Source organism: Megascapheus bottae, chromosome 14 (assembly GCF_031878675.1).
Source record: "Megascapheus bottae isolate mThoBot1 chromosome 14, mThoBot2.hap1, whole genome shotgun sequence".
NCBI lineage: Eukaryota > Metazoa > Chordata > Mammalia > Rodentia > Geomyidae > Megascapheus > Megascapheus bottae.
Genome location: NC_143522.1, coordinates 4,712,910 through 4,737,249, shown reverse-complemented (window position 1 = coordinate 4,737,249; position 24,340 = coordinate 4,712,910). Strand labels below are relative to the sequence as shown.

Genomic DNA, 24,340 nt, shown 5'->3' with positions numbered 1-24,340 from the left:
CATGAATTCTCCTGTCTATACAGGGTACTTACTCGGTCCATGAAATCTTTTTCTTTTGTCAGTTGTGGGGCTTGAATTCAGGGCCTAGGCACTGTCCCTGAGCTTTTTTCCTTAAGGCTACTACTTTGCGCCACAGTGCCACTTTTGGTTTTCTGGTGGTTAATTGTAGATAAGAGTATCACAAACTTTCCTGAGCACAATCTTTTTGAATCACAGTCCTCAGATCTCAGCTTTCTGAGTAGCTAGGATTACAGGCACAAGCCACTAGTGCCTGGCCCAGATTAATGACTGTCATCAGATCGCACTAATTTACAACTATGTGTTATTTTAATATTAATTGATACAGTAACTAAAAAATAAACATTGTTAACAAAGTAATATTGCGTTAGCAAGTTATTTGCTCCCCCCCCTTTTTTTTTGAAAAAAACTGCCATTTATCTGCTAACATTGGCTGTGGAAGGTGTAATAAGTGAGAGGCAAGACCTTCAAACTGAAAAGGAGTATAATGCATGCTTTTAAAATTTGCTTTGAGCGGCCAGGAGTTTGGCCTAGTGGTTAAAGTGCTTGTCTAGCATGCATGAAGACCAGGGTTCAATTCCTCGGTACCACATACATAGAAAAAAGCCGGAAGTGATGCTGAGGCTCAAGTGGTAGAGCTCTAGCCTTGAGAAAGTCCAAGGACAGTGCTCAAGCCCTGAGCTCAAGCCCACGACTGGCAAAAAAAAAAAAAAAAAAAAAATTTGCTTTAACTGAGCGCTCGTGACTCATGCTTGGAATTCTAACTACCTTGGAGACTAAGATCTGAGGATTGTGGTTCAAAGCCAGCCCAGGCAGAAAAGTTCATGAGATTCATACTTCCAATTAACCACCAAAAAGCTGGACTCAAGTGGTAGAGTACTAGTCTTGAGCAAAAAAGTTCAGGGACAGCACCAAGACCTGAGTTCAAGCCCCAGGACCAGCATCAATCAATCAATCAATCAATCAATCAATCAGCTTCGAACTGAGACAAGATTGTCATCATGAATGCCTGAAGTCTTGAAAGAGTTCAGTTTCTAAATGAAGTCATCTCATTCCTGGTCTAACACACACTGAACCCTGAGCTTTCCTACATAATAAGGGTACAAGGCCAGAGCAATGTCATACCATCCCAGACTCAAGCACAAATGCTCCCCACTCTGCTTTCACTGGACAACAGCAACCCAGCAGGCCTAGGCCTAGGTTCCACAGGCCATGCTGTCTAGTCCCCATCTTACTTCGGCTTGCTGGCTGGGTGAGGATCTGGAATTTCCTTCACGCTAAAGCACAAGGCCCATGTACCTGTAACAGACTCTGCAGCTTCGCGCCACACTGGTGAGCCTCCGCTTCCAGGGTCTTCACTTCCTCGACCTGTGCTGCCCCGAAGGTCTCCCTCTTTTGTAACGACGAAGGAAACATTCTGGTGGAGTATGTTTGGATCAACAACATGTTCGCAACAAGCTTCTGGAAAAACTCCTACAATGTGGAAAAAAGGTTTTTAATATGTATTATTTCTTTTGAAAGTTGTGAGCATTATAAAAACCAACTGATTTGTGATTGGGGAGTGGGGAGAGGAGTTGTTTTTAGTAAGGCACTTTCTCTGGGTGCTTTTGCTCTACCACTGGAGCTACAGCCTCACTTCTGGCTTTTTCTCTAATTGGATAAGAGTCACTAGACTATTGGGCCCTGGCTGTTGATTCTCAGATCTCAGCCTTTCTGAGTAGATAGGATTACAGGCATGAGCCACCAGCACCTGGCTAAAACCAAGTGATTTGATCTCAAGGCTTCCTGCACGCTAAGACCAGGGCTGATAGCACACCACCTTTTAGCAGAAGTAAATTTTGCCTTGCCAAATTCCTTTTGAGTTGGTGTTTTTATTTCTCCAGGACACCACCACACCCTGAGCTATCCTAATCCTGAGCTATTTCTAACAATAGTCTGAAGTCAACCCAAGTAGAAAAGTTGCATATGAGACTCTTTGTCTTCAATAAACTGCCAGGAAAATTCAGAAGTGGAGGTGTGGCTCAAATGGTGAAGTGCTTGCTAGTCGCTGAGCAAGTGCCCAGGCTCTGAGTTCAAGCTCCAGGACCAGCAAAAAATAAATGATAAATAAATAATAAATAAAACACAATCCCCCCCCCCCAAAAAGAAATTATCTGATTTGTGAATCTTACCTTGTGATTTTTTATTTGAGCCTGTAAAGCATCTTTACTTTTGGCTTGTGGTAAGTAGCCACGGGCAATCTTTTCTTTCCCAATGTTTATTAGTTCCATCATGCCTTGCAACAAGGCCTCTTGCTGGTTCTCAGTGATGAATGGGCTATTGAGTTCTGAGTACCTGGCTCTCAGGCTTCTCCACATACTGTCCAATACATCCTGAGGTGGAAAGGAGAAGCATGTGTAAGCATTTTCATTCAAACAGGCAATTCAACTAATGGAAGAACAGATGTCAAATTTCTTGGTAGAAGACCAAATGCCCTCTGCTGGGGGAACGGATGGCACAGTATACCTCTAATTTGTACACGTCCTGGAGTAAAGCGAGTGGGAGGTGAAGCCTCTCCCCTTCCTTCCTCAGCTTGGCCACTTGGCTCTCCGAGTTCTGCAGCTCCAATGTATACATATCTGCTTTCTAAATGAGAGACAGGTGGGAAAGAAATCCCTTTAACAAGCTGGAAAAGCACAGAGATTTGTTTAACAAGAATTAGGCAGGGGACCGGGAGTTTAGCCTAGGTGTTAAGAGTCCTTGCTCAGCAGGCACGAAGACCAAGGTGCGATTCCTTAGTACCACATACATAGAAAAAGCTGGAAGTGGGGCTATGGCTCAAGTGGTAGAGCATTAGCCTTGAGAAAGCCCAAGGACAGTACAGAAGGGAATTAAGGAGGGGGGGAAACAAAACAAAACAAAAAGCTTAGGGACAGGCCCAGGTCCTAAGTTCAAGGCCTGTAACTGCAAACAAATTTAAAAATTAAGAAAAAAACAAAACTCCTCAATTTGCTGAGGTATTTGAAAGCTCAACTTTCAGCTCTTTCTGAAGTTAGCACCCCTCCAACTCTTCAAATCAGTAGATACATATCTAGTGGCTGTATGTGTGTGGAGAGCGGGGGGTGGAACACATGCTAATCATGAGGCTTGACTGACTCAAGGCCTCGGCTAGTAAGGCTATCCCTTTGCTTTTTTGCTCAAGATTGACACTCTACCACTTTGAGCCACAGCTCCATTCCCAGCTTTTATGGTGGCTAATTAGAGATAAAAGTTGCAAGGACTGCTGCCTGAGCTGTCTTTGAACTGTCATCCTCAGACCTCAGCCACATGAGTAGTAGAATTACAGGCAAGAGCCACTAGTGCCTGGCTTCTAGTTACTTCTAAGAGACCATTGTAAGGATGTCCCCTTCTATAAGAACACACAGTGTTTAGTGACTATCTGGATTATTTACAGGGTTGCTGTGCTTCTCCAAATGTTTGTAGCATATTTCTCTTAATGTACTTGCATTCTTAGGCAGAGTGAATAGACAGCCCCAAGAACAATGACTGAAGATAGTGTGATCTCAGTTAATGTCTGCTCAGGAGATGAAATCCAACTGTCACCGAAAGGAAGAGTATTTTAATGCAGAAGATTCTGACATGAAGACAATAGAACCTTTGACCCTAATCTAATTTGTGCTCAGAGAAAACCAATGCCCATGTTCCAATGCCTTACCAATGCTGAATGCACTTAATATTTTGCCAGGTTGACAGGTGAGAATGGTCTCTCTGCTTCAGAAAATATTAGTCCATAGATTATTTTAAAGTCAGTCTCAATTGTTTTCATTTTTTTGACTCATTAGCCTTGCCTCCCCAAGCACAGCTGAGACAACACACTGCCCTAAGGTTAGGTGAATTTGAATGATTTGCATCGATTACCTGGAGCTGTTCATCAATGCTCTGGCCACTCATTTCATTCAAAGACTGTTGTAAAGCCATCTTATTCTTAACAAGTTGATCATACAAGCGTTTTATTTCATTCTGTATAAAAAGAGAAATGCAGGATGCTGAGAGATCTCATTTAGATTTTCATTAGATTTTTCCCCATTACTTTTAAACAGTTGATTTTTGAAAGATTTTATTAACACTGATTTTTATATCATATTTCAAATGACATGTTTAACAAACAAGTATTCAAGAAGGGAATCTCTATATGCAATCACTGGCACATAGATTTTAGAACATAATTAAAATTAAGCTAAGGGTTTGTATGTCTATGTCTTGATACTGGGAAAAAATCTCAAACATAGAAATAAAGAGGAATCATTTGGCCTCATTAATAACTGACACATAGCTGACCTCCTTCTACACCCTCCGCTGGCTCTCTTGATTGGCACTTTCCTCCCCTCAGATTATCGGAATTAAATATCAGCATTTCAGTAAAAGAGATTCTTCTGCCTTTTAAGAACATTATAATCCTCTCCTGCCCAAATTAACAATCCTTAGTGTGATTAACCTTCTGAGAGGATTCATATCTCTGCAGTTGCCTATATATTTATTGTTTTTCTGATTTGTTTTTATTGAGATCCAAATGAGGCCCTGTGTCATTATTTGGATCCCAATTTGTTTCTTGGATCGTGCGCCTGTGAAGAAATGATGACATCTTCAAGGTACTATCACATCCTTCTTCTCTCATAAGATTGACTAGATTCCAACTTAAGTTTTTTTTTTGGTATCGGTCTGGGATTTGAACTCTGGGCCTGGAGCCTGTTCCTGAGTTTTCTACTCAAGGCTGGCACTCTCCCGCTTGATCCACAGCTCCATTTTTGGCTTTTATTTTGGTGGTTAATTGAAGTGAAGAGTTTCATGGACTTTCCTGCCTGCCCTGGCTTCCAATTGCAATCCTCAGATCTTAACCTCCTGAGTAAAGTTAGTCATGAGCCACTGGTGTCTGACCTCTAGCTTAAATTTTTTTTATGGGTCAAACTCATAAATGGTATTGTGTCTTATTCTTCCTTCATTAGGCAATTTAAATGATTTCCCAACAAGTCTTTCTCCTTCAAGACTTTCCCTCTTCAATGCACTGAGACACCTGCCAAGTAATCCTGCACAAATACTGGATTCTCATTTCTTTCCTTAAAGGGTAAACAGCTCTCTTGCCTAGCAATTTCCAGTATGATAATCACTACATGCATGGATAAATGTTAGCATGAGAAGAGGAGAGGAAAAGAAGCCAGGCATGGTGGCTCACGCCTGTAATCCTAGCTACTCAGGAGGCTCTGAGATCTGAGGATCAAGGTTCAAAGCCAGCCCAGGCACAAAAGGACCCCAAGACTCTTATCTCCAATTAACCTCTAGAAAACTGGAAGTGGGGCTTGGCTCAAGGGTAGGGTGGTAGCCTTGAGATGAAGAGCTCAGGGACAGCGCCCAAGCCAAGTTCAAGCCCCATGACCCAGAAAAAAAAAAAAGAAAGAAAAGAAAAGAAAAAAGAGTATGTTAAGTCATGCTTTAAAAGTCATACCAAAGACCACTTTCAAATGATCTCTGGGAGTACGAGGGGGTCTCACTGTTGCCCTTGGCAACTCCCATGCATGAAGCCCTGCAGGGTGAGGAATGAAGGGAAGGAAGCAAATGATGGCGCTGTGCCGCAGCCTGCTGCTCGGAACCTCACCTGATAGCTGCGGGTGTAGTCCAGGCCAGCTTTCAGAGCCTTGCTCCGAGAGGCTGCCATGGCCTGGGTGTGCTCCAGGAAGGTGTGGAGGTTGTCGAAACAGTCAGAGAGCAACTTGAGGTTCTGGCCAGGCCACGCCATCGCTTTCAAAAGATCATCTTTCTTGTCTCCCAGAGCTAAACAAAGTTTCTTCAGCTCCAGAGCCAGCGCCTGCAAAGCCGAGAGCAATGAAGACAGGATCTGAGCCCTTGTTTCCAGAGACTTCAGCAATGGCCCAACCAGCCACACTGCTGGAAGCCGACCGGTGGAGCTGCTAGATGCGCCCTACCTCACAGTGCACCTGTTGGCCAGAAGCATCCTCCCGAAAGAGCCCAGGTGTCAGAAGCAGCTCCTCCACGCTGCCCAGGCACCGACGGAGGGCCAGGAAGAGTTCGAATAACTTTTTATCCAAATTGATATATGTGTCTTCTGACACATTTTCCTAAATCAAGAAAAAAAATCATTTGGATTCTGTCCCTTCCCACACTTATATTTTCCTGAATTATAATTTATGCTATTTCTTATGCATTTATTTTTAGTTTATGTATTTGTTTTTTGCTGGTTCTGGGGTTTGAACTCAGGTCCTGGGCACTGTTCCTGAGCTTTTGTGCTCAAAGATAGCTCTCTACCACTTCAGACACAACTTCAGTCCGTTTTTTTTCCTGATTCATTGGTGATAAGAGACTCATAGATTTTTCTTTTTTTTGTACAAGTTGGTTTGAACCATCATCCTTAAATCTTAGGCTGAGTAGCCAGGCATGCACCACCAGTGCCCAGCTTACGTTATGCTTTTTCACCATAAGTTTTCTCAAACCCATGAGCCCCAGAAAATATAGTAATTAGTGCTTCTACTGATTGGTGAACAAATATATTTCTTCTCTGAAACAGGTCACAAATAAAGATTTTTTTTTGGTCGTGGGGCTTGAACTCAGGGCCTAGGTTCTATACCTAAACTTTTTACTCAAAACTAGTATTCTACCACTTTGAGCCACAGTGCTATTTTCTATAATTTAGATCTCTATCTTTGAGAAAAACAAGTTTCTGAAACTCAGTGGAAGGTAGTTACTTGATAACTGAATGGAAGGAAAACATAAACCATTGGTAAAAGACAATAAATCACCCTGTCCCTCTTCTTCCAGCTTCCTGTTCTTCATTTTTTGTTTTCTTTTGACACAAACTCCCTATTCATCTTGGGCTAGCCCCTTGTTTTTAAGACTACTGCCAGAGAGAAAATACATCATGCACAGTGCATACCAGGGTCTGCAGACTGCTTGCTTCTTGGCGTAAGTCTTCAAGCTGGGTAGTGTAGGATTTCAGCTCATCGGTTGTTGGGTATCTAAAGTTATACACACTCACACTGGGTAAAATACTCATAGGGGTGGACACCTGTTTGGACAAACAAAACAAAACAAAACCCCACAACCTCATTAGTGTGAGGCATAAAAATGTCACAGCATGCAGTTTTCTGAGGTACTTCTTTGGTGTACTGCACTTACAGTCTAACCGTACAAAGAAACAAACAAGACCCCCCCAGAACAAAACAAACAAAAGTCACAGAGCTGTAACTTAAGTGGTAAGAGTGATAGCCTTGAGAGGGAAAACAAAGCTCACAGGCAGAACTCAGGCCCTGAATTCAAGCTCCAGGACTGGCACAAACACACACACACACACATACACACTTACATCATTACATAAATAAAACGAAGTGTACACACAAAACTAGGGACAGATAGTAGATGGCTCTACTTGGGAGAAAAATGGTATTAGACATTTTGAAGGAGACTATATATGTGTTTTATATTGCATATTAACCAGGAGAAACCAAGACTAAAAGCCAACCAATGAGGTTGATTCAACTTTGGTCAAATTTCTTGGCAGGAAAGGAGATGTAAAATGAAACCACTGAGGTATTATTGATGCCCTTTGCCCAAGAAGGTTGCATGCATGGTTGTATGAAGAAGGCAGGGTGCTATGAGCAACCGTGGTATTCTGCTTATGGGCTCCCTGTCCAGAGAGAAAGGCAACAGAGCTGTGCAACTGTGCACTGGAAGGCATATTGCCTGACAGGGCTCCTAGACACCGGGCCTGCACAGGCAGACTCTAAGGAATCGTTCCATGAATAAACGATACACAACTGCTTGCTTTGTTTTGTTTTATGCTGTCACTGGAGCTTGGTTTCAGGGCCCGGGTGCTGTTGCTGAAGGTTGGTGGTCTACCACTTGAGCCACAGCTCTACTTCTGGCTTTGTGTGGTTATTTGGAGATAAAAGCCTCACAGACTTTGTTTGTGCTGGCTTAAAACTACAACCTGCAGATTTCAGCCTCTTGAGTAGCTAGGATTACAGATGTTGAGCCGCCAGCACTAATTTCCACCTCCAATTTTTTGATGGTTAATTGGGCATAAGAGTCTTATGGACTTTTTCTGCTCTGGCTGGCTTCACATCTTGACCCTCAGCTCTCAGCCTCCTGAGTAGCTAGGATTACAGGCTATGGGTACCTGGCTAGCTTCCCCTGCTTCCTGCAAGTGAACAGCTATTTAACACAGAACACAGAAGCCTAGTGAGTAGATGTTTGCTGGGTTCCAAGGACAATCAGGCTTCTGGCTCCATGCAGAGGTAGACTGACCTGCGGCTCCACAAGCTGAGGCAGAGGTAGTTTCATGTTTGAGGACAGTTCATGATGAAGATATTGCCATTTATCCCCACTCTGGTCCTCGGGTGCTGAGATTGAGTCTGCAGTTTCATCTCCAGGGTTAGAAACCTTGTGGCTTTTGAGGAAGAAAAAAGGGTAAAAGGAAGAATCAACACTAAATAATAACAACAAAAATAAAACTCTGTCTTCCACTTAGATACTGCCTGAGGAATGGCTTTTAAAGAAACATTAATTCTTTTAACCACAAATCTACCGAGTATCCAACTATTTAAAAACGTTTATACCTCACAGGAGAGTCCTGAGCTGTGTCGTCATCCTGTTGGCAATCCTGGGGCCACGTTTTCTTAGCATTAATTTCTATAAATTTGATTAAATCTTTCTGTTCCATTGGTTTGAGCTCCAGAACCTATAAATAAAATTTGAATGGTTTCATCAATCCAGTTCTTTTTTTCATTTAGTACCCTAGAAATCATCTAATTTTGAACCACTTCTTAAATTATTGTTGACTACTTTTCTTGTGTGCTTACTGTTTTTTCACTTTTATTGCTTAAAATCACATTTAAGGGCTGGGATGTAGTTCAGTGGTAGAGAATGTGCCTGGCATATACTAGGGCCTCGGTTTGATGACCAGCAATGCAAAAATAAATAAAAACAAAAGCTTTCCTTCCTCCCTCACTTTTTGTTTTGGACACACAGTCTTGTTAGCCCAGGTTGGCTCTGAGCGACCCATCCTCCTGCTTCAGTTTCCTAAGTGTCAGGATTGCTAGTGAGCATGCCCAGCTAGAAGTTTTATTCATGTCCTTACAACTGTTGGGGCCATATACCTGCTGCTGTGGAACATCTTTTTGCCTGCTGAACTGTGGCCTTTCAGTTCCAGGAGACTCTGGGTCAGAAAGGTGGACAGGATGGAGGACTCCACAATGTGCTGGTGGTTTCTTCAGCATGCCAGGATGCTGCAAAAACACAATCCATGAGCATACACTTCAACAAGGAAGAACCATCTTATCTCACCTCTGAGAATGGAACCAAGCCATGAAAAAGTTCACAGCAAATAAATAACAGCACTGTGTTATTCACTATAATTATATACGATGATTTAAAGTAGTCATTTTAGAACAACTTCAAAGTCCATGTCACTTAAGATCAGTCTTTCCCTCAACCAAATTCATCCACTGAATTACTATAAGCAAAGTAATTTTCTGTTTTTTTCCTCTAAGAACAAAGTATACACACACATATATATATACACATGCATATACACACATATAAGTAGATGCATATGTATATACATACATATACACAGGTATCCATGTACACATATATAGTTATTACGATTATGTCAGGCACTGGTGGTTCATGCCTGTAATCTCAGCTACTCAGATCACAGTTCAAAGCTAGCCCAAGAAAGTCCAGACTCAGAAAGTCCGTGACTCTTACCTGGCAAAAAGCTGTAGCTCTACTTCTTAGCTTAGAGCACTAAGTCCCCTTTCTGCCACACACATATACTCCATAGGCATGTAATACCATTTAACACACGTGCTTTACAAATGAGGGAGTGCCGATGGAAAGGGCTAGGGAATGGGCCTGAGTCTCTGTAACCACATAGATACCACTCAGAAGTCTGGAAGCAAATCTTAGGCAACAAACTTCTATTCAGAAGATGCACATTTGGAAACATAAGATGCTTTTAAAACTCGGGAGGGTACTTTAGCTACAGGATACTCTCAAACGGGTGAGTGTGAGTGTATGTGAGTGAGTGAGTGTGTGTGTGTGTGTGTGTGTGTGTGTGTGTGATGTATAAATAACAAAAGTGCTTTAGAAATGGGTTTTCTTTTCCTGATGTTACACTTTAAGCTTAACTGTAAAGGTTTCATTTTCGTGTCAATTAGAGTCATAGAACATCTTTAAAATACAGTCTTCTCTTATGAAGCCTTCACCAAGAGCCCACTGTCTACAGAACACATGGACCTTCCATTCCAAATCCACAATCATCTAGAAACCTTGTGTCCACCCATTACCGCTTGAAGACCTACTATTCTTTCTTGGTTACTAGAGTTTCTGGGTGGTTCTTTATGCCCACCCACAGCTCTCCTCTGCTGTCCATGATGTGCCAACACTTAGCCCACATGCAGCCAGTGTTACCTGATCCTCACTGTGCTTCTCCTGCAGCATCACCTGCACCTTTTCCAAATTGCACTTCACCGTTTTGAGCTTCAGGGAAAGTGCTTCGGCCTCGTGCTGAGTGGCTCCACTGTCTCCCAGGCCCTGATCCTTGCAAGCCTCTAGCAGAGATGCCACCTTGTGCTCAATCTCTGTCAGCATCGCCTACAAGAGAAGAATCACTTTATTATTCGTACTGTTACTTTTTTTTCCATCTTCTTCTTTGGTGCTGGCTTTGAACATGCAAAAAGTGTACTTTACCCTGAGCTACACCAATAGCCAGCAGTGCTGGCCTTGAACAGGTGATGATCACCATCAAGCCCCCCTGTGGTAGAGAGCTTGACTCTGCCTACGAGGATGTAAACCATTTCAGAAACACAGAATGGAAGGAACACTGGGGAAAAAAACTTCCACATAACTTCCTCTGCCAGGGCTACAATCAAACCAACCTGAAGGCAGAGGTCACACTAGAATAATCTATAACAAGTGATTTTATAAGCACTTTAGAAAGTATGTGTCCAGTCAAGCTCAAAGTTTAATAACACAGATGAGGGGCTGGAAGTGCAGCTCAGTTATACAATATTTGCTTAGAATGTGCAGAGGCCCTGTGTTTGACAAGAAAACAAAATCCCAAATTAAGAATAAAGCTAGAAAAGGGCCGGGAGTTTGGCCTAGTGGTAGATTGCTTGCCTAGCATGCACGAAGACCCAGGTTCGATTCCTCAGTATCACATACATAGAAAAAAGCTGGCAGTGGTGCTGTGACGCAAGTGGCAGACCATTAGCCTTGAGGGAAAAATAAGCCCCTGAGTTTAAGCCCCAAGACTGGCAAAGAAAAAAAAATAAAGCTGGAGACTGGTGGCTCATATCTATTATCCAAGCTAATCAGAAAGTTGAATCTAATGGATCATGGCTGGGCAGAAAAGTTTGCAACACTCCAACTCAAAAATAACGAGCACAAAGCAGTGCTTGAAGCATGGCTTAAGTGGTAGAGTGAAAGATGAGCAAGCTATGCCATTGAGAAAACCTGAGTTTAAATCCCAGTAACAATAACATAACCAACCAACCAACCAACAAATAAATAAAATGAATGAATGACTCGAGAGCCAATACTTGATCAGAACTAGCCTGCCTGGATTTGAATTACAGCACCTCTATTAGTAGCTGAACATATCTTACTTAATTTACTTGTATGAGCTTCTGTTATCTTGTAACATGGGGATAATAACCGAACTTACCTCCCAAGGTCACTGAGTAGTTAAGAGTGACATCCATGCATTCTGGCCTTAATCCATGAACTTTGGATTTAATGAATTAAAATCATCTTCCTAGTCTGTGCACTAAATCAAATAAAAGCTTCGCCCCTCCCCTCCCCCCCCCCCGGCTTCCCTGTTCTTTTTTTTTCCCCCACTGTAACTCTAGTGTCAAGTGGGAATTTTTAAAAATACCACACAACTATTTAAAAAATTCTTCCCCTTGCTCTGGCTGTCTTTCTCTAGCCAAATAGGCCTCCACGTGAGAGGAGACCACCAGAGGAATCATTTGGAACCTAAAAACGCTCTCTCTTGATACAGAGGGCTAAGGTACACACAGATCTAAAAATAAAGCTCTGGGTGAGCCACACTCTTTGTGCTCCTCCTCAGCAGAGCAGGTTGGCCCTCCCCTGGGTTCAGGCACTGGCCGGGCTGGCGTGCCAATTGGCCAGACACGGATGGCAGCAGCCATACACATTCCAGCATCATGAGGACTGGAGCTCAAGCTCCATGCATGACGAAGGAGAAGCTCAGGTTGCCAGAGAAGCTTAAAGACAAACTCTACCCTAAAACAAAAGTATGTTCAAATACTGTTCATCTAAGCCCTCCAAACAAGAAAGCTACTCGTATCCTCTATGTACAGATTCTTCTGAGCAAAACAATGAATGCAATAGCCTTTGGAGAAGCTATAAATAAACAGAATGACAATCTATACTCTGTTTTTCCTGACCAACGAGTCTATTTTTCCATGTGTCTACACAGCCTTTATGATCACCATTTTAATAGTGAAGGCTGATATTCTATACTTAACAACCTTCTTCATTACTGGGTGAAACGATTTCCATATCTTCATTATTGTCATTAATGCTGTTATTATTTCCCCCCATTTTGGATTATTTTCAGAGGATAAATGGAAAGTAATGGTCAGATTAGGTCAGAATGGATGGATATTTTATATGCTCATTGCTGATCTTTTAAAACATTGAGCCTATTACACAGAAAACTAGATAATGAGTTTATTTTTCTAGAGATTTGCTTGGATGACATAATTTTTTTGTGAATGTAAACTATGTGTCTTTTAATCATCAAATATTAAATTAGCAAATATGATTCTTTTGAGTGATGATCTGTCCGCTGCTATCCTTTTAGCCATTTTTTTTTTGGCCTATCGAGAACAAGACATTTTAGATTCACTTTAAGGATTTTTACATTTCAATATGACATCGTGTAAATGTTATGTTGTATAAATGAGGCCAGTGTGGCTCTTATACACTGGGTCCTGTTTATTTCCTCACAGTAGGTAACAACTATTAGCTGAAAGCCTGTCAGAGCCAAAATCAATTTCTGTACATTCAAGGAGGGGGAGAAGGGGAGCACTTGGATTGGAACTCAGAGCTTTGTATTTGCTAGGCAGGCGCTCTACCACTTGAGCCACGCCTCTAGTGATGATTTTAAATATAGTCCAAATAAGCACAAATTCAGTCATTTAGAAACTGCTTGCTTTGCATGCAGTATCTGTCAACCATGCATAAGACAAATTCTGGGCTTATAAAAAGGTTTTGTGCCTCTCGGCTGCACTATAGAGTTCTCTGACTCAGAATCTCTACTGTGTTGGGACACGGGAACCGGAAGATTCCAGTTCCTTTTTCTACTGAGAATTCCTTTTCCTTTTCTCCTTCTGGGCAGTTGTTCACCTGTAGCCTCACACCATGCTTCCAGCTTCTGGTATCTCTGTCTGCAAGGTACTTTGTGATCCCTTATCATCAGTGTGCCACCCACTTAAAGCATGTTGGGTGCTACTGCCACCTGGTGGTCATGTCTTTCCTATGCACAGCCCCCAAATCTCAAAATAGATACAAGTGGCACTGGGTTTTGGTGATGATTAAGGAATTAACATAAAGTCTACTCAACCAGTTGGTAAATCAGTACTGGGTACACTTAAATATCTGGTTCTCAAAAATCCTGAGAACCAGGAAGGTTTGGAGTGGGAGGAGGAGCTCAGTGCAGGCTTGCTGTGTGCACCATTGGACTCTTTCAAAGGCTCAACAGCCAGGCCAACCAACTAGTATCTGAGTGGACACATTAGGAGATATGTCTGCTAGAGTCAAAGGTGCTAAGCTGCTCTGAGACAGACATTAGCCAATTCAGGTCTCCTCACCCCATAGGTAGTTTCTGGATGTTGAAAGACTGTAGGCTAGGGTTGAGGAAAGGGACAATGCTCATCTCCGGATGGAGAGTACATGAGCTGAACCTGGACCCCATGACAGTCCAGGGATCCAGGGATGTGCACTTCTCTGAGACCAAGTATCCTTTTTTCTACTAGGGCAGAAACCTTAGGCCCAGGTGAGCAGACGTGGGGCAGAAGCTTTCACAAAACGGCTGGTATGCCTGTGCTGTTGGGACATGCAAGGCTGCTGCTGCGATGTCATCATTCCAGCCCCTCCCTGGAGGGACAGAGAGTTCAACCTTCAGGTTAAGCCAGTAAGCTTTCTTGGGAGTGACTAAAATCAGGAAGCCGGGGTCTCTACTTCTCTTAAGCAAGCCCAGGAGCATTCCTGGGGGAAAATGGCCTCAAAGTCTTTCTCTTATGGCACTTGGAATCTTGCAAATCAAGACATTCAGTTTTATTTCTGATAGAGGAATAGTCAAAGCACTTCCGATGATGAATACAAATAACAACAGTTCTTGAGTACTGTGGGTTTAGCGCTTATCCAGACACTGCCTTACATATCTATTTTCCTTACATCTTGGCCACAACCCTATGAGCTACTCTGAAAGTAAAGCCAAGAAGTTTACACCTCCAAGTTCATGGTGAATGGAAGACAGCTGGTTTTGGACTTTAGGTTCTAAGCTCCTATCCACTATCACCCTCAAAATAAACTACCTACATAAAGCATTTCAAAGAATTACCCGGAGACCCACGAGGGAAGGCCAAAATAAATGTGAGGGTCACAACAACAAAAGGAAGCACGGTACCACTTTAAGAGCAATTCACCCAGGCTTGGCAGGTGATTGGTGAAGAGGCACACCGTGAACTCTAGCCCGTCTTCTTACCTGGCACCCAACCAGCTCCTGCTCCACCACCTGCTGCATGTCTGCGTTTAACGTTTCCGGCTCAAATGCCACGTTGGCGTGTTGCAACCACAGCTCCAGCTCGGCCACCTGACTCTTACACACATGGAGGACTTCTGCAGGCTGAGGCCTATCTGTCTCCACAGTGGCCTCAACAGCTCCTGGCGTGTCAGAGAAGTCCAGACCTGCAGCCTTGATAAGAGGTGCGGTACCCTAAGATAAAGCCAAAGGTAATCCGGCAGTGTCAAGCCCGGAGTCCAAAGATTTCAGACTTAGGCCTGCAAAGATTTGCAGACCTGGAATGTCCCCCTTCCCCAAGTGAAAAGAAACAAAATAGGGGCAGAAGGCAGAAAGAAAAGAAAAAAGGCACCTCCACACTCATAGCAACAGTCACGTGATCTGGTGGCCTAGGTTTCCAGGCAGCCAGTCTGCAGGTACACAGGTACAATGTTTCTGGGCACAGAGGACGCCAGCAGGGAGCCCCAGGAGACAGCTGAGAGTGTGTGCATGTGGGTGTGTGTCCCAAACATTTTAGGCAGCTGGCCAGTGTTAAGTGACACGACACAGGATTAAGTAATGTTTACACTGCTGTGTACTCCATTCAACCACAGAAGAGGAAAACTCAACAGCACAGAACAAAACAAAACTAAATGTTCATAACTACTGGCAGGGGTAAAAGGCAATGTACCATATACTTAGAACATAACCTCTCCTCAAGTTAGTGGATTATAAAATATTATAGCTCACCTTTGAACACACAGGCAGCCACACATCCAAATGTCTCTATTAACACCAGCTTGAATCTGGTGAACTTAGAAACTTTCCTTTTGGCCAATAAAGAAAAAGTTTAAAAAACACCTTACCTCTTTAGATACTCAAATCTTACTGAGTGAAAGACTGAGTAAAGCATGGTTTAAATAAAGAGCGATGTATTTTTTAAAAACATAATGTTCTTGTTATTACCTTTTTCGTTTCCATTTTTCTGGAGCTCATTTTGACAAATATTTTATATGATCTGAGGCACAAGGTTACTTTTTTCTTTTCTTTTTTTTTTGCCAGTCCTGGGCTTGAGCTCAGGACCTAAGCACTGTCCTTGGACTTTCTCAAAGCTAGAGCTCTACCACTTGAGCCTCAGCACCACTTCCGGCTTTTTTCTGTATGTGGTACCAAGGAATCAAACCCAGGTCTTAGTGCTTGCTAGGCAAGCACTTTAACCACTAGGCCAAACTCCCGGCCTACTTTTTTCTTTTTTAAGCTGGTGGAGCTTGAACTCTAGATATGGGCATTGTCCTTAAGCCTTGAGCTTAAGGCTAGCACACTCTGCCACTTGAGTCACAGCGCCACTTTCAGCTTTTTGTTGTTGTTGTTGGTTTTAGGACTTAAACTCTGAGCCTGGGCATTGTCCCTGAGCTCTTCAGCTCAAGGCTCCCACCCTATCCCTTGAGCCATAGCCCTACTTCTCATTTTCTAGTGATCAATTGGAGATAAGAATCTCACATGTTCTTCTTTAGTGCTTGGGCTGGCTTTGAACCACGATCCTCAGATCCCAGACTCCTTAGTAGCTAGGACTACAGGAATAAGCCACTGTGCCCAACTGTCTCTTAATTTTTTTTGCACAAGGCTTGCCCTTTACCACTTGAGGCATAGCTCCACTTGAAGCTTTTTTTGGTGATTAGAAATAAGAGTTTCATGAATTTGTCTACTCCAGCTAAGGCAGAAGAAAAGCTGTATTGAGAGTTCTGCCTCCTGAGTAGTTTGCGTTTTTTTTTTTAATTTTAAAAAAGATAACAATGGGAGTGTCAGGGGAGACACAGGCATGGAGGCATAAAGGTGAACAAATGCAGCAATGATGTTCACTGGACATTGTATTCAGAATGAAGTACACAACTTGTGAATGGGGATGGAGAAAAACTGGGAGAGAGCAAGTGAAAGGCTGACATTGTCCAAAAAGATGTACTTTTTACCTGATTTATGTAACTGTAACCCCTCTTTACCACATCTTCCTAATAACAATACTTCTTTTAAAGTACTAGTGTGTGGTATTACTGCTAGATACCAAGTTCTGGTTGTCTGATGAATTGTTTTCCAGTTCTTAGATCTTACTATACCTTAGTTTGTTACTAAGAGTGGAGATTTTTTTTTGCCACTTATTGATAGCAATCTGTTTATATTAGTGAATTAATCTGTACTAGCTGAATTATCTGCCTTCTTCATATACTCAAAAATAGGATTTGAGTACCTCTTCTAGTCCACACACAGCTTTAAATGCCAGTATTAAGTTTCTCTGCTTTCTCACAAACTTAAAGGAAATAAACAAGCTGGATGATTAATCAGGTATTTATTTGCTATTTATTTAAACTTGAAAAGAATTCAAAAGGGAATGGAAAGAGAAAACAATTATTTGCAACTTAAGAACCAGCCACTGCTCAACTTAGCCCCCTCTTTTCACAAAGAAACCAGAGTCTGCAGACAGTTAACCAGTTCACACCCACCATCTTACCCCAGTGCCTCTGGGAAACGCGGGCCCAGACCTAAGTCACTTACCCAAGATCACACAGTGCTTTTAAACTGTAATTCCTGAGTAATCTTTTTTTTTTTGCAGTATCCTACTAAACATTTTATTCTCTGTATTGTATCTCCAAATGTTTTCCTTTTTTTGTTTTTCATTGTTTCATTTCCTTCCCTTCCCTTTCTTCCTTCCTTTTTATTAATTTATTTTTGTGCTCATAATGTAGCTTGAACTCAGTTAGGGTCTTGAGCTCTCATTGGCTTATATGCTCAAGGCTGGTAGTACTCTACTACTTGAGCCCCAGCTCCACTTTTGGCTTTTTGTTGGTTCACAGGAAATAAGAATTTCATAGACTTTTCTGCCGGCTTTGAATCTTGAGCTTTTATCTCTCAATAGAGTTAGGATTGCAGGCATGAACTACAGGCCTAACCACCTGACAGCCCCAAATTCTAAAGGTAGAATTTATTTAAGTAGGTGTTTCATAATTCCATACTTTGGGGAGCTAAAAATGCTATATTTTTAGTAAAAACAAAACAAAACAAAAAAGCACAACTTCTCAGGCTGGGTATTGCTGGTTCATGCTGAAAATTGCAGTTCAAAGCCAGGCCAGACAGAATTCCAAGTGCCTTTTATGCAATGAGCCATTAGTCATTGCAGCCCCTCCCCAATCTCGCTGCCTCACATGCTGTAAGTACGGATTAAAGCAGTAGTCATGAACTCTCTCTCATCTCATGTCTCAATTCTCTGCTCACGTCATGCTTATGAGTTTCTACAGCTGACAGCTCATAAAAAGATGCTCAAGTTCGCAAGGAGCACCTACAGAGAAGTATTGCAGAGGACAGAAACCTGGCTGTCTCAGGATAGGACGCAAGGACTCCAAGCCCTGGTTGGTTGAGAGGAAGGTACTTACCTCTTCTGCTTGGTGGGGCATCAGGGAAACTTCTGGGCTTTGCTCAGTGCTTTGTGAATCAGGTGAGATAATCTGAGCCATGGAGCTGTCACACATACTTATCCTCCCCACTGCCTCCTGCAAAGAAAGAACTCAGATTCACTGACGGCTCTGCCCTGCTTTTGGACTACTCACCTACAACGTGCCGGAGAAGGCAGATTCACTTAGGGAAAAATTAACTGTCATGGGTTCTTCTGTTTGCAGGTCTTAAGTTACCCCAAGTTCTCTTACTAATAAGCATACAAGGAATCCGTAGAATTAAACTGTTTGATTATTATGAAGAACTAAACAAGATCACAAAATAATGGCAGAATTTCAGCTAATGGAGAAAAAAATTAACGTATGAAACTTAGGATTAATTATTCAGAAACCTTGTGTGAACTGTAACTAAAATCTTTGTCTCATTCCTAACCATGAAGCCTAACTGTGTCTACCACTGGAATGTCAAGGCCACAGCTCAGATTCTAGGCCTGAGAGAACTTTTGAAGTTCTTAATAAAGGAACCAAATACAGGAGACCCAACACAAAAATAGCCAAGTACATATCCTGGAAGACACCGTAATTTAAATTAAAAGCAAAATAATAAATTGGGATGACTTTATAAAGGTCCTTAATATATTAGTTACCCTTATAAATCAACAAAGGAAACAGTCTCTATATGGAACAAGACCAAATGATTTAGTCAACCTGCAAAGAAGAAAGAGAGAAGGAGAGAGAAAAAGAGAGAAGTGCTTACCCTTCATAGCCTATACATTAATTTAAATTACTTTCAGTTTGGCTGACAATATCAAAATTCAACCTGGGAGCAGGAAGCAGCTGCTTCCCGTATTCTTTGTAGAAGTCTGGCCCTACCTTTCTAGAGGACTATATTTACAACGTGTGTCACATTTTAATGGTGCCAAGATGATGTGAAAGTTTCTCATACACCGATCCTGCAATCCAAGTTTTAAGGTTAAAGAGCAGAGAAGTGAAGCACACAAAAGTAACCTGTGCCCACAAGTGATGGATGGCATAACTAACCAAACATGACTGTTTTATTTGCAAATCCTGGGGTGTTTTCAGTCTACCTGGGAACTTCAGTTTGGCCTGTAAGGTGAGAGAGAATAAAGCCTACTTTAATTGTGCTTTTGACTATTAAAAAGATGATATAAACAGGGTGCGGGTGGATCATGCCTATAATTCTAGCTATTCAGGAGGCTGAGAATTTGAGGATCATGGTTGGAAGTCAGGTGGAGAAAAAAAGTCAATGAGACTCTTTCTTATCTTCAGTCAACTAGCAGAAAGACAGAAGTGGAGAGGTGGCTCTATCCTTGAATGGGAAAAGCAAAGGGGATGGCACTATGAGTTCAAGACCCAGTACTGGCACATAATAAATAAGTAAATAAATACAATTTTTAAAAAAAAATGATGATGTATTAGTAGCATTTAGTAATTTCAAACAGAATGTTAGTTTCTCTTAGCCCCTTCATTCAGAAACAATAACTGCCCTCACAAACCAGGGACCAAGCCTCAAACTAAAGGTGGCACTTGAGTGAGCTGAATAATCTGGATGGCCATGAACTTTACATTTTGCTTAGGAGGCAACTAGAATCTGTTAGTATCATATAAGAAAAAAAATAACACAAGGTTGAGAAAACAATTAGAAATTCAGAGGAGAAATACAACTGCTTTAGGTAAGAGGAGGACAGACAGGATGGGGAGAAAAAAGGCGGAGAGGGAGTGGGTATGTATCACCTAGCCATGGACTAGGTGTGAAATATGACAGACATGTGATACTCTAAGATGACTCTGAAGGTTATCTTACACTGGAAGTAATGCCACTAGCAAGCAATGAGAAAACAGAACAAGCTTCGAAGGAAAGTTGGTAAAATGAGTTTGAGATGAACATTTATGCCCAAAGGAAGGTCCATCAGGAGGGTAGACTTAAGCACAAAGCTAAGACTGGAGATTGAACATGGGATCACTGGCACAGGGATAAGTACCACAGCTAGGGAGGAGATGGACTTACCTTGAGAGAAAACAGACAAGGATGAGGACAGAGAGCATTCCAGCAACACCTACCATCACAGAGGCAGAAGAGAAAGGGGGAAAGAGAAAGTAAAGAAGATGGAGGAGGAGGTAAAGGTGAAAGGGCAGTGTGTGTGTGTGTGTGTGTGTGTGTGTGTGTGTGTGTGTGTGTGTGTGTGTGTGTGTGTGTACTGGGGCTTAAACTCAGGGCCTCATGCTCTTACTTGGCTTTTTTTTTTAAATACTGAAAGCTGGTACTCTAACCACTTGAGCCCCACTGTTGACTTTTTACTAGGTAAGTATAGATAAGAGAGTTTTCTCTCAGGCTTGCTTTGAAGTGTGATCCTCAGTTCTTAGCCTCCTAGAAATAGCTAGGATGGCAGCCATGAGCCACCAGCATTGAAGGGAAGTACAGAATTTAAATTAAAAGGACATCCTATCTAATTACAATGGAATTAAACTAGTTCTAGATAACAGAAAGTACTGTAGAAACCACTCAAAATCCATGGAGACTCAACATACCCTGAATAACACATGGGTCAGGTAACTGAAAAATAAAGGAGGACATCAGAAAGTTCTAACAATTCAATGACAATGAAAACACATCATGCCAGAACCTTTAAGATACTGCAAAAGCAGTATTGACAGGCAAGTTCATAGTTCTAAGTACACATATAAAGAAACCAGAAATAGCACAATAACATGATGCAACTACAGCTGCTAGAAAAATAGGAACAAAGCCGGGTGCAGTGGCTCACGCCTGTAATCCTAGCTACTCAAGAGGCTGAGATCTGAAGACCAAGGTTCTAAGCCAGCTTGAGCACAAAAGGACCCCAGACTTTTATCTCCAATTAACCTCTAGAAAACAGGAAGTGGGGCTTGGCTCAAAAGTAGGGTAGTAGCCTTGAGCTGAAGAGCTCAGGGACAGTGCTCAGGCTCAGTTCAAGCCTCATGACCCACCCAAAAAACCCCACAAACAACAACAACAAAAAACCAGATAAACGAACAAAAAAAACCCCAGGAAGAAACCAAACCCCCAACTCCTAGACAGACTGACAGTAAAGATTAGGGCAGATATCAATGAAATAGAGACTAATAAAAACTATACATAAAACTCAATGAAACAAAAATCTGGTTCTTTGAAAAAAAATCAGTAAGATCGACAGATCATTGGCTAAATTGATGAAGGAATGAAGAGACTCAGATCAACAAAATCAGAGATGCCAAAGGAAACATCGCAGTAAATACCCAAGAAGTTAAAAAGAACTACGTTCAAAACCTACACTCAAATTAGATGGAAAATCTAGTAGAAATGGATAAATTCCTAGAGACATACAAACTGCCTAAGCTGAACCAAGAAGATATAGACAAACTAAATAAGTTCATAACACACAACGAAATTGAGGAAGTAATCAGCAGTCTTCCAACAAGGAAAAGCCTAGGTCCTGATGGATTCATAGCTCAATTCTATAAAACTTTTACAGTTTAACTAACACCTTACTCCTCAAACTCTTTTGTGAAGTAGAAAAAGAAGAAACAAACCAGGTGGTGGTGGCTCACACTTATAATAATCCTAATGACTCAGGAAGCTGAGATTTGAAGATCACGGTTCAAAGCCAGCCCAGGCAGAAAAGTCCATAATACTCTTATCTCTAAATAATCACCAGAAAACTGAAGTATCACTGTAAGTCAAAGTGGTAGAGCACTAGCTTTGAGCAGTAGAGTTCAAGGACAGTGTCCAGATCCCGAGCTCAAGTGCCATAATCAAAAGACAAAGAAAAAAAAAAAAAGAAAGAAAAAGAAGGATCAATTCCAAACTCATTCTGTGGATCCAAGTAGGAACCCAATGAAAAGAGAACTATTGAGCAATCTCTCTGATAAACACAGATACAAAGCCCTTCAATAAAATACTAGCCAATAGAATTCAGCAAGTAATCAAAAAAATTATACATCGCAATCAAGTAGGTATCATCCCAGAGATGCAAGGCTGGTTTAACATATGTAAATCAGTAAATGTAATGCATCACATCAACAGAGCCAAAGGCAAGGACTACATGATCAACTTAACAGACGCAGAAAAAAAAAATGTACTCTTTATCTGACATATGTAACTGTAACTTCTCTGTACATCACCTTTATAATAACAGTAAAAAGATATACATGTGGAAAAAATTCAGTTTAAGTATTTTTCATCCTAAGTATCCTTTCAAGCAAGATTTTCTTCTCCTTCACTTATAAGCCTTTGTTTTTATTCTTTGTGTGCGCCACAGGTTGCTATTTTAAAAGTTTGGAGGTACTGACTGAAAAACAAAAGAATGGAGTAATAAAGAGCCCCCACAATGTGACAGCCCAGAATTACCTGAATGATGGTAGCCGAGGAGGAGGAGGCTCCGTCTTCCTTCAGATCCTGGTCATGTGTCCACAGCAGAGACAGAGAGGCAGAAGATGGCTCTGCATTGTTATGTCCATTCTAGGGCAGTGATAAACTGGTCAGCCAAAGAAAGAGATTTCCTACTACCTGTTCAACAAGACTCAGCCATACTGTGGAACTTTGATCTTTAATTATATCTCTACTCTCATACTACTCTATTTCTTTTTTCTTTTTGCCAGTCCTGGGGCTTGAACTCAGGACCTAGGGCACTGTCCTGGGACTTTCTCAAGATGAACACTCTACCACTTGAGCCACAGTACCATTTCTAGCTTTTTCTGTGTATGTGGTACTGGGGAATTGAGTCCAGGACTTCATGCATGCTAGACAAGCACTACCACTAGGTTACACTCCTAGCCCTTAAAAAAATTTCCCTATTTCTTATTTATTTATTTATTTATTTTTTGCCAGTCCTGGGCTTGGGCTCAGGGCCTGAGCACTGTCCTTGGACTTTCTCAAGGCTTAGCACTCTACCACTTGAGCCTCAGCACCACTTCCAGCTTTTTTCTATGTATGTGGTACCGAGGAATCGAACCTGGGTCTTCATACATGCTAGGCAAGCACTCTACCACTAGGCCAAACTCCCGGCCCCAAATTTCCCTATTTCTTATGTTAATTAAATTATCTGTCCAACAGTGGGTGTTTATATACAATATTATATATATATGGAGTGAGTTTTATTTGTATATACATACATATAAATGTTGAGTGAGAGAAAAAATATATTAAACTCTCTCAAACAGTACAAGTATTTATTCTAGTTTTGGTTAGTATTAGCTTAAATGCCATTTTTTTTTTGCCAGTTCTGGGCTTGAACTCAGGGCCTTAGTACTGTCCTTGGGCTTTTTCAATGCTAGAGCTCTACCACTTGAGCCACTGCATCACTTCCAGCTTTTTCTATGTATGTGATACTGAAGAATCAAACCCCGGTCTTTGTGCGTGCTAGGCAAGCACTCAACTAGTAGGCCAAACTCCTGGCCCTGAAATACTGTCTTTAAAATAATAGTCTGGTGCATTCAAGAGAAGTTGCTCAGAATCACTGGTCAGTGAAGGAATGTAACTTCATGCCATAACCACAATTAGGAGCTGGGAGTAGTTCTGTGGAATGGTTTTATTCAGAAAGGTAAATAACAAGTGACAGTGAGAATGTGAAAAAAAGGGAAAATTTGAATAATGTTGGGGGATTGTAAATGAATATGCTCATTATCCAGAAATTTCTTTTTTTTTCTTTTTGATTGGGCTTGGACTTTGGGCCTGGGCACTGTCCCTGAGCTCTTCAGCTCTAGGGTACCACCCTACCCCTTGAGCCACAGGGACACTTCCGGTTTTCTATTGGTTAACTGGAGATAACAGTTTCACAGTTCTTTAGTGCCAGGCTGGCTTTGAATTGCAATTGACAGACTTCAGTCTCCTGAATAGCTAGGATTACAGGCATGAGCCACCGCGCCTGGCTGGAAGTTTCTTTAAAACAAAATTAAAATAGAGGGCCAGGAGTTTGGCCTAGTGGTAGAGTGCTCGCCTAGCATGCGTGAAGCCTTGGGTTTGATTCCTCGGTACCAAATACACAGAAAAAAAACTGGAAGTGGCACTGTAGCTGAAGTGGCAGAGCTCTCTAGCCTTGAGAAA

At 41.8% G+C, this 24,340-nt stretch overlaps 1 protein-coding gene across 2 annotated transcripts in view; it reads right to left on the bottom strand.

Annotated features, from left to right (window-relative positions):
- The window catches only part of Syne2 (spectrin repeat containing nuclear envelope protein 2), a 276,157-nt gene that overhangs the window by 76,669 nt on the left and 175,148 nt on the right, over nucleotides 1-24,340 (bottom strand). The window contains exons 64-77 of one of the 2 annotated variants that reach the window (XM_090344255.1): nucleotides 22,646-22,756; nucleotides 18,241-18,357; nucleotides 14,804-15,034; nucleotides 10,480-10,662; nucleotides 9,162-9,290; nucleotides 8,622-8,743; nucleotides 8,311-8,452; nucleotides 6,941-7,072; nucleotides 5,976-6,128; nucleotides 5,648-5,857; nucleotides 3,916-4,017; nucleotides 2,524-2,643; nucleotides 2,190-2,390; nucleotides 1,318-1,491 (exon numbers count right to left, since the gene is read on the bottom strand). In XM_090344255.1, coding sequence (XP_090200381.1) covers nucleotides 1,318-1,491; nucleotides 2,190-2,390; nucleotides 2,524-2,643; nucleotides 3,916-4,017; nucleotides 5,648-5,857; nucleotides 5,976-6,128; nucleotides 6,941-7,072; nucleotides 8,311-8,452; nucleotides 8,622-8,743; nucleotides 9,162-9,290; nucleotides 10,480-10,662; nucleotides 14,804-15,034; nucleotides 18,241-18,357; nucleotides 22,646-22,756 — 2,127 coding nt within the window. The remainder of the gene's footprint in view (nucleotides 1-1,317; nucleotides 1,492-2,189; nucleotides 2,391-2,523; nucleotides 2,644-3,915; nucleotides 4,018-5,647; nucleotides 5,858-5,975; nucleotides 6,129-6,940; nucleotides 7,073-8,310; nucleotides 8,453-8,621; nucleotides 8,744-9,161; nucleotides 9,291-10,479; nucleotides 10,663-14,803; nucleotides 15,035-18,240; nucleotides 18,358-22,645; nucleotides 22,757-24,340) is intronic. The other variant, XM_090344252.1, reaches the window with a different exon arrangement.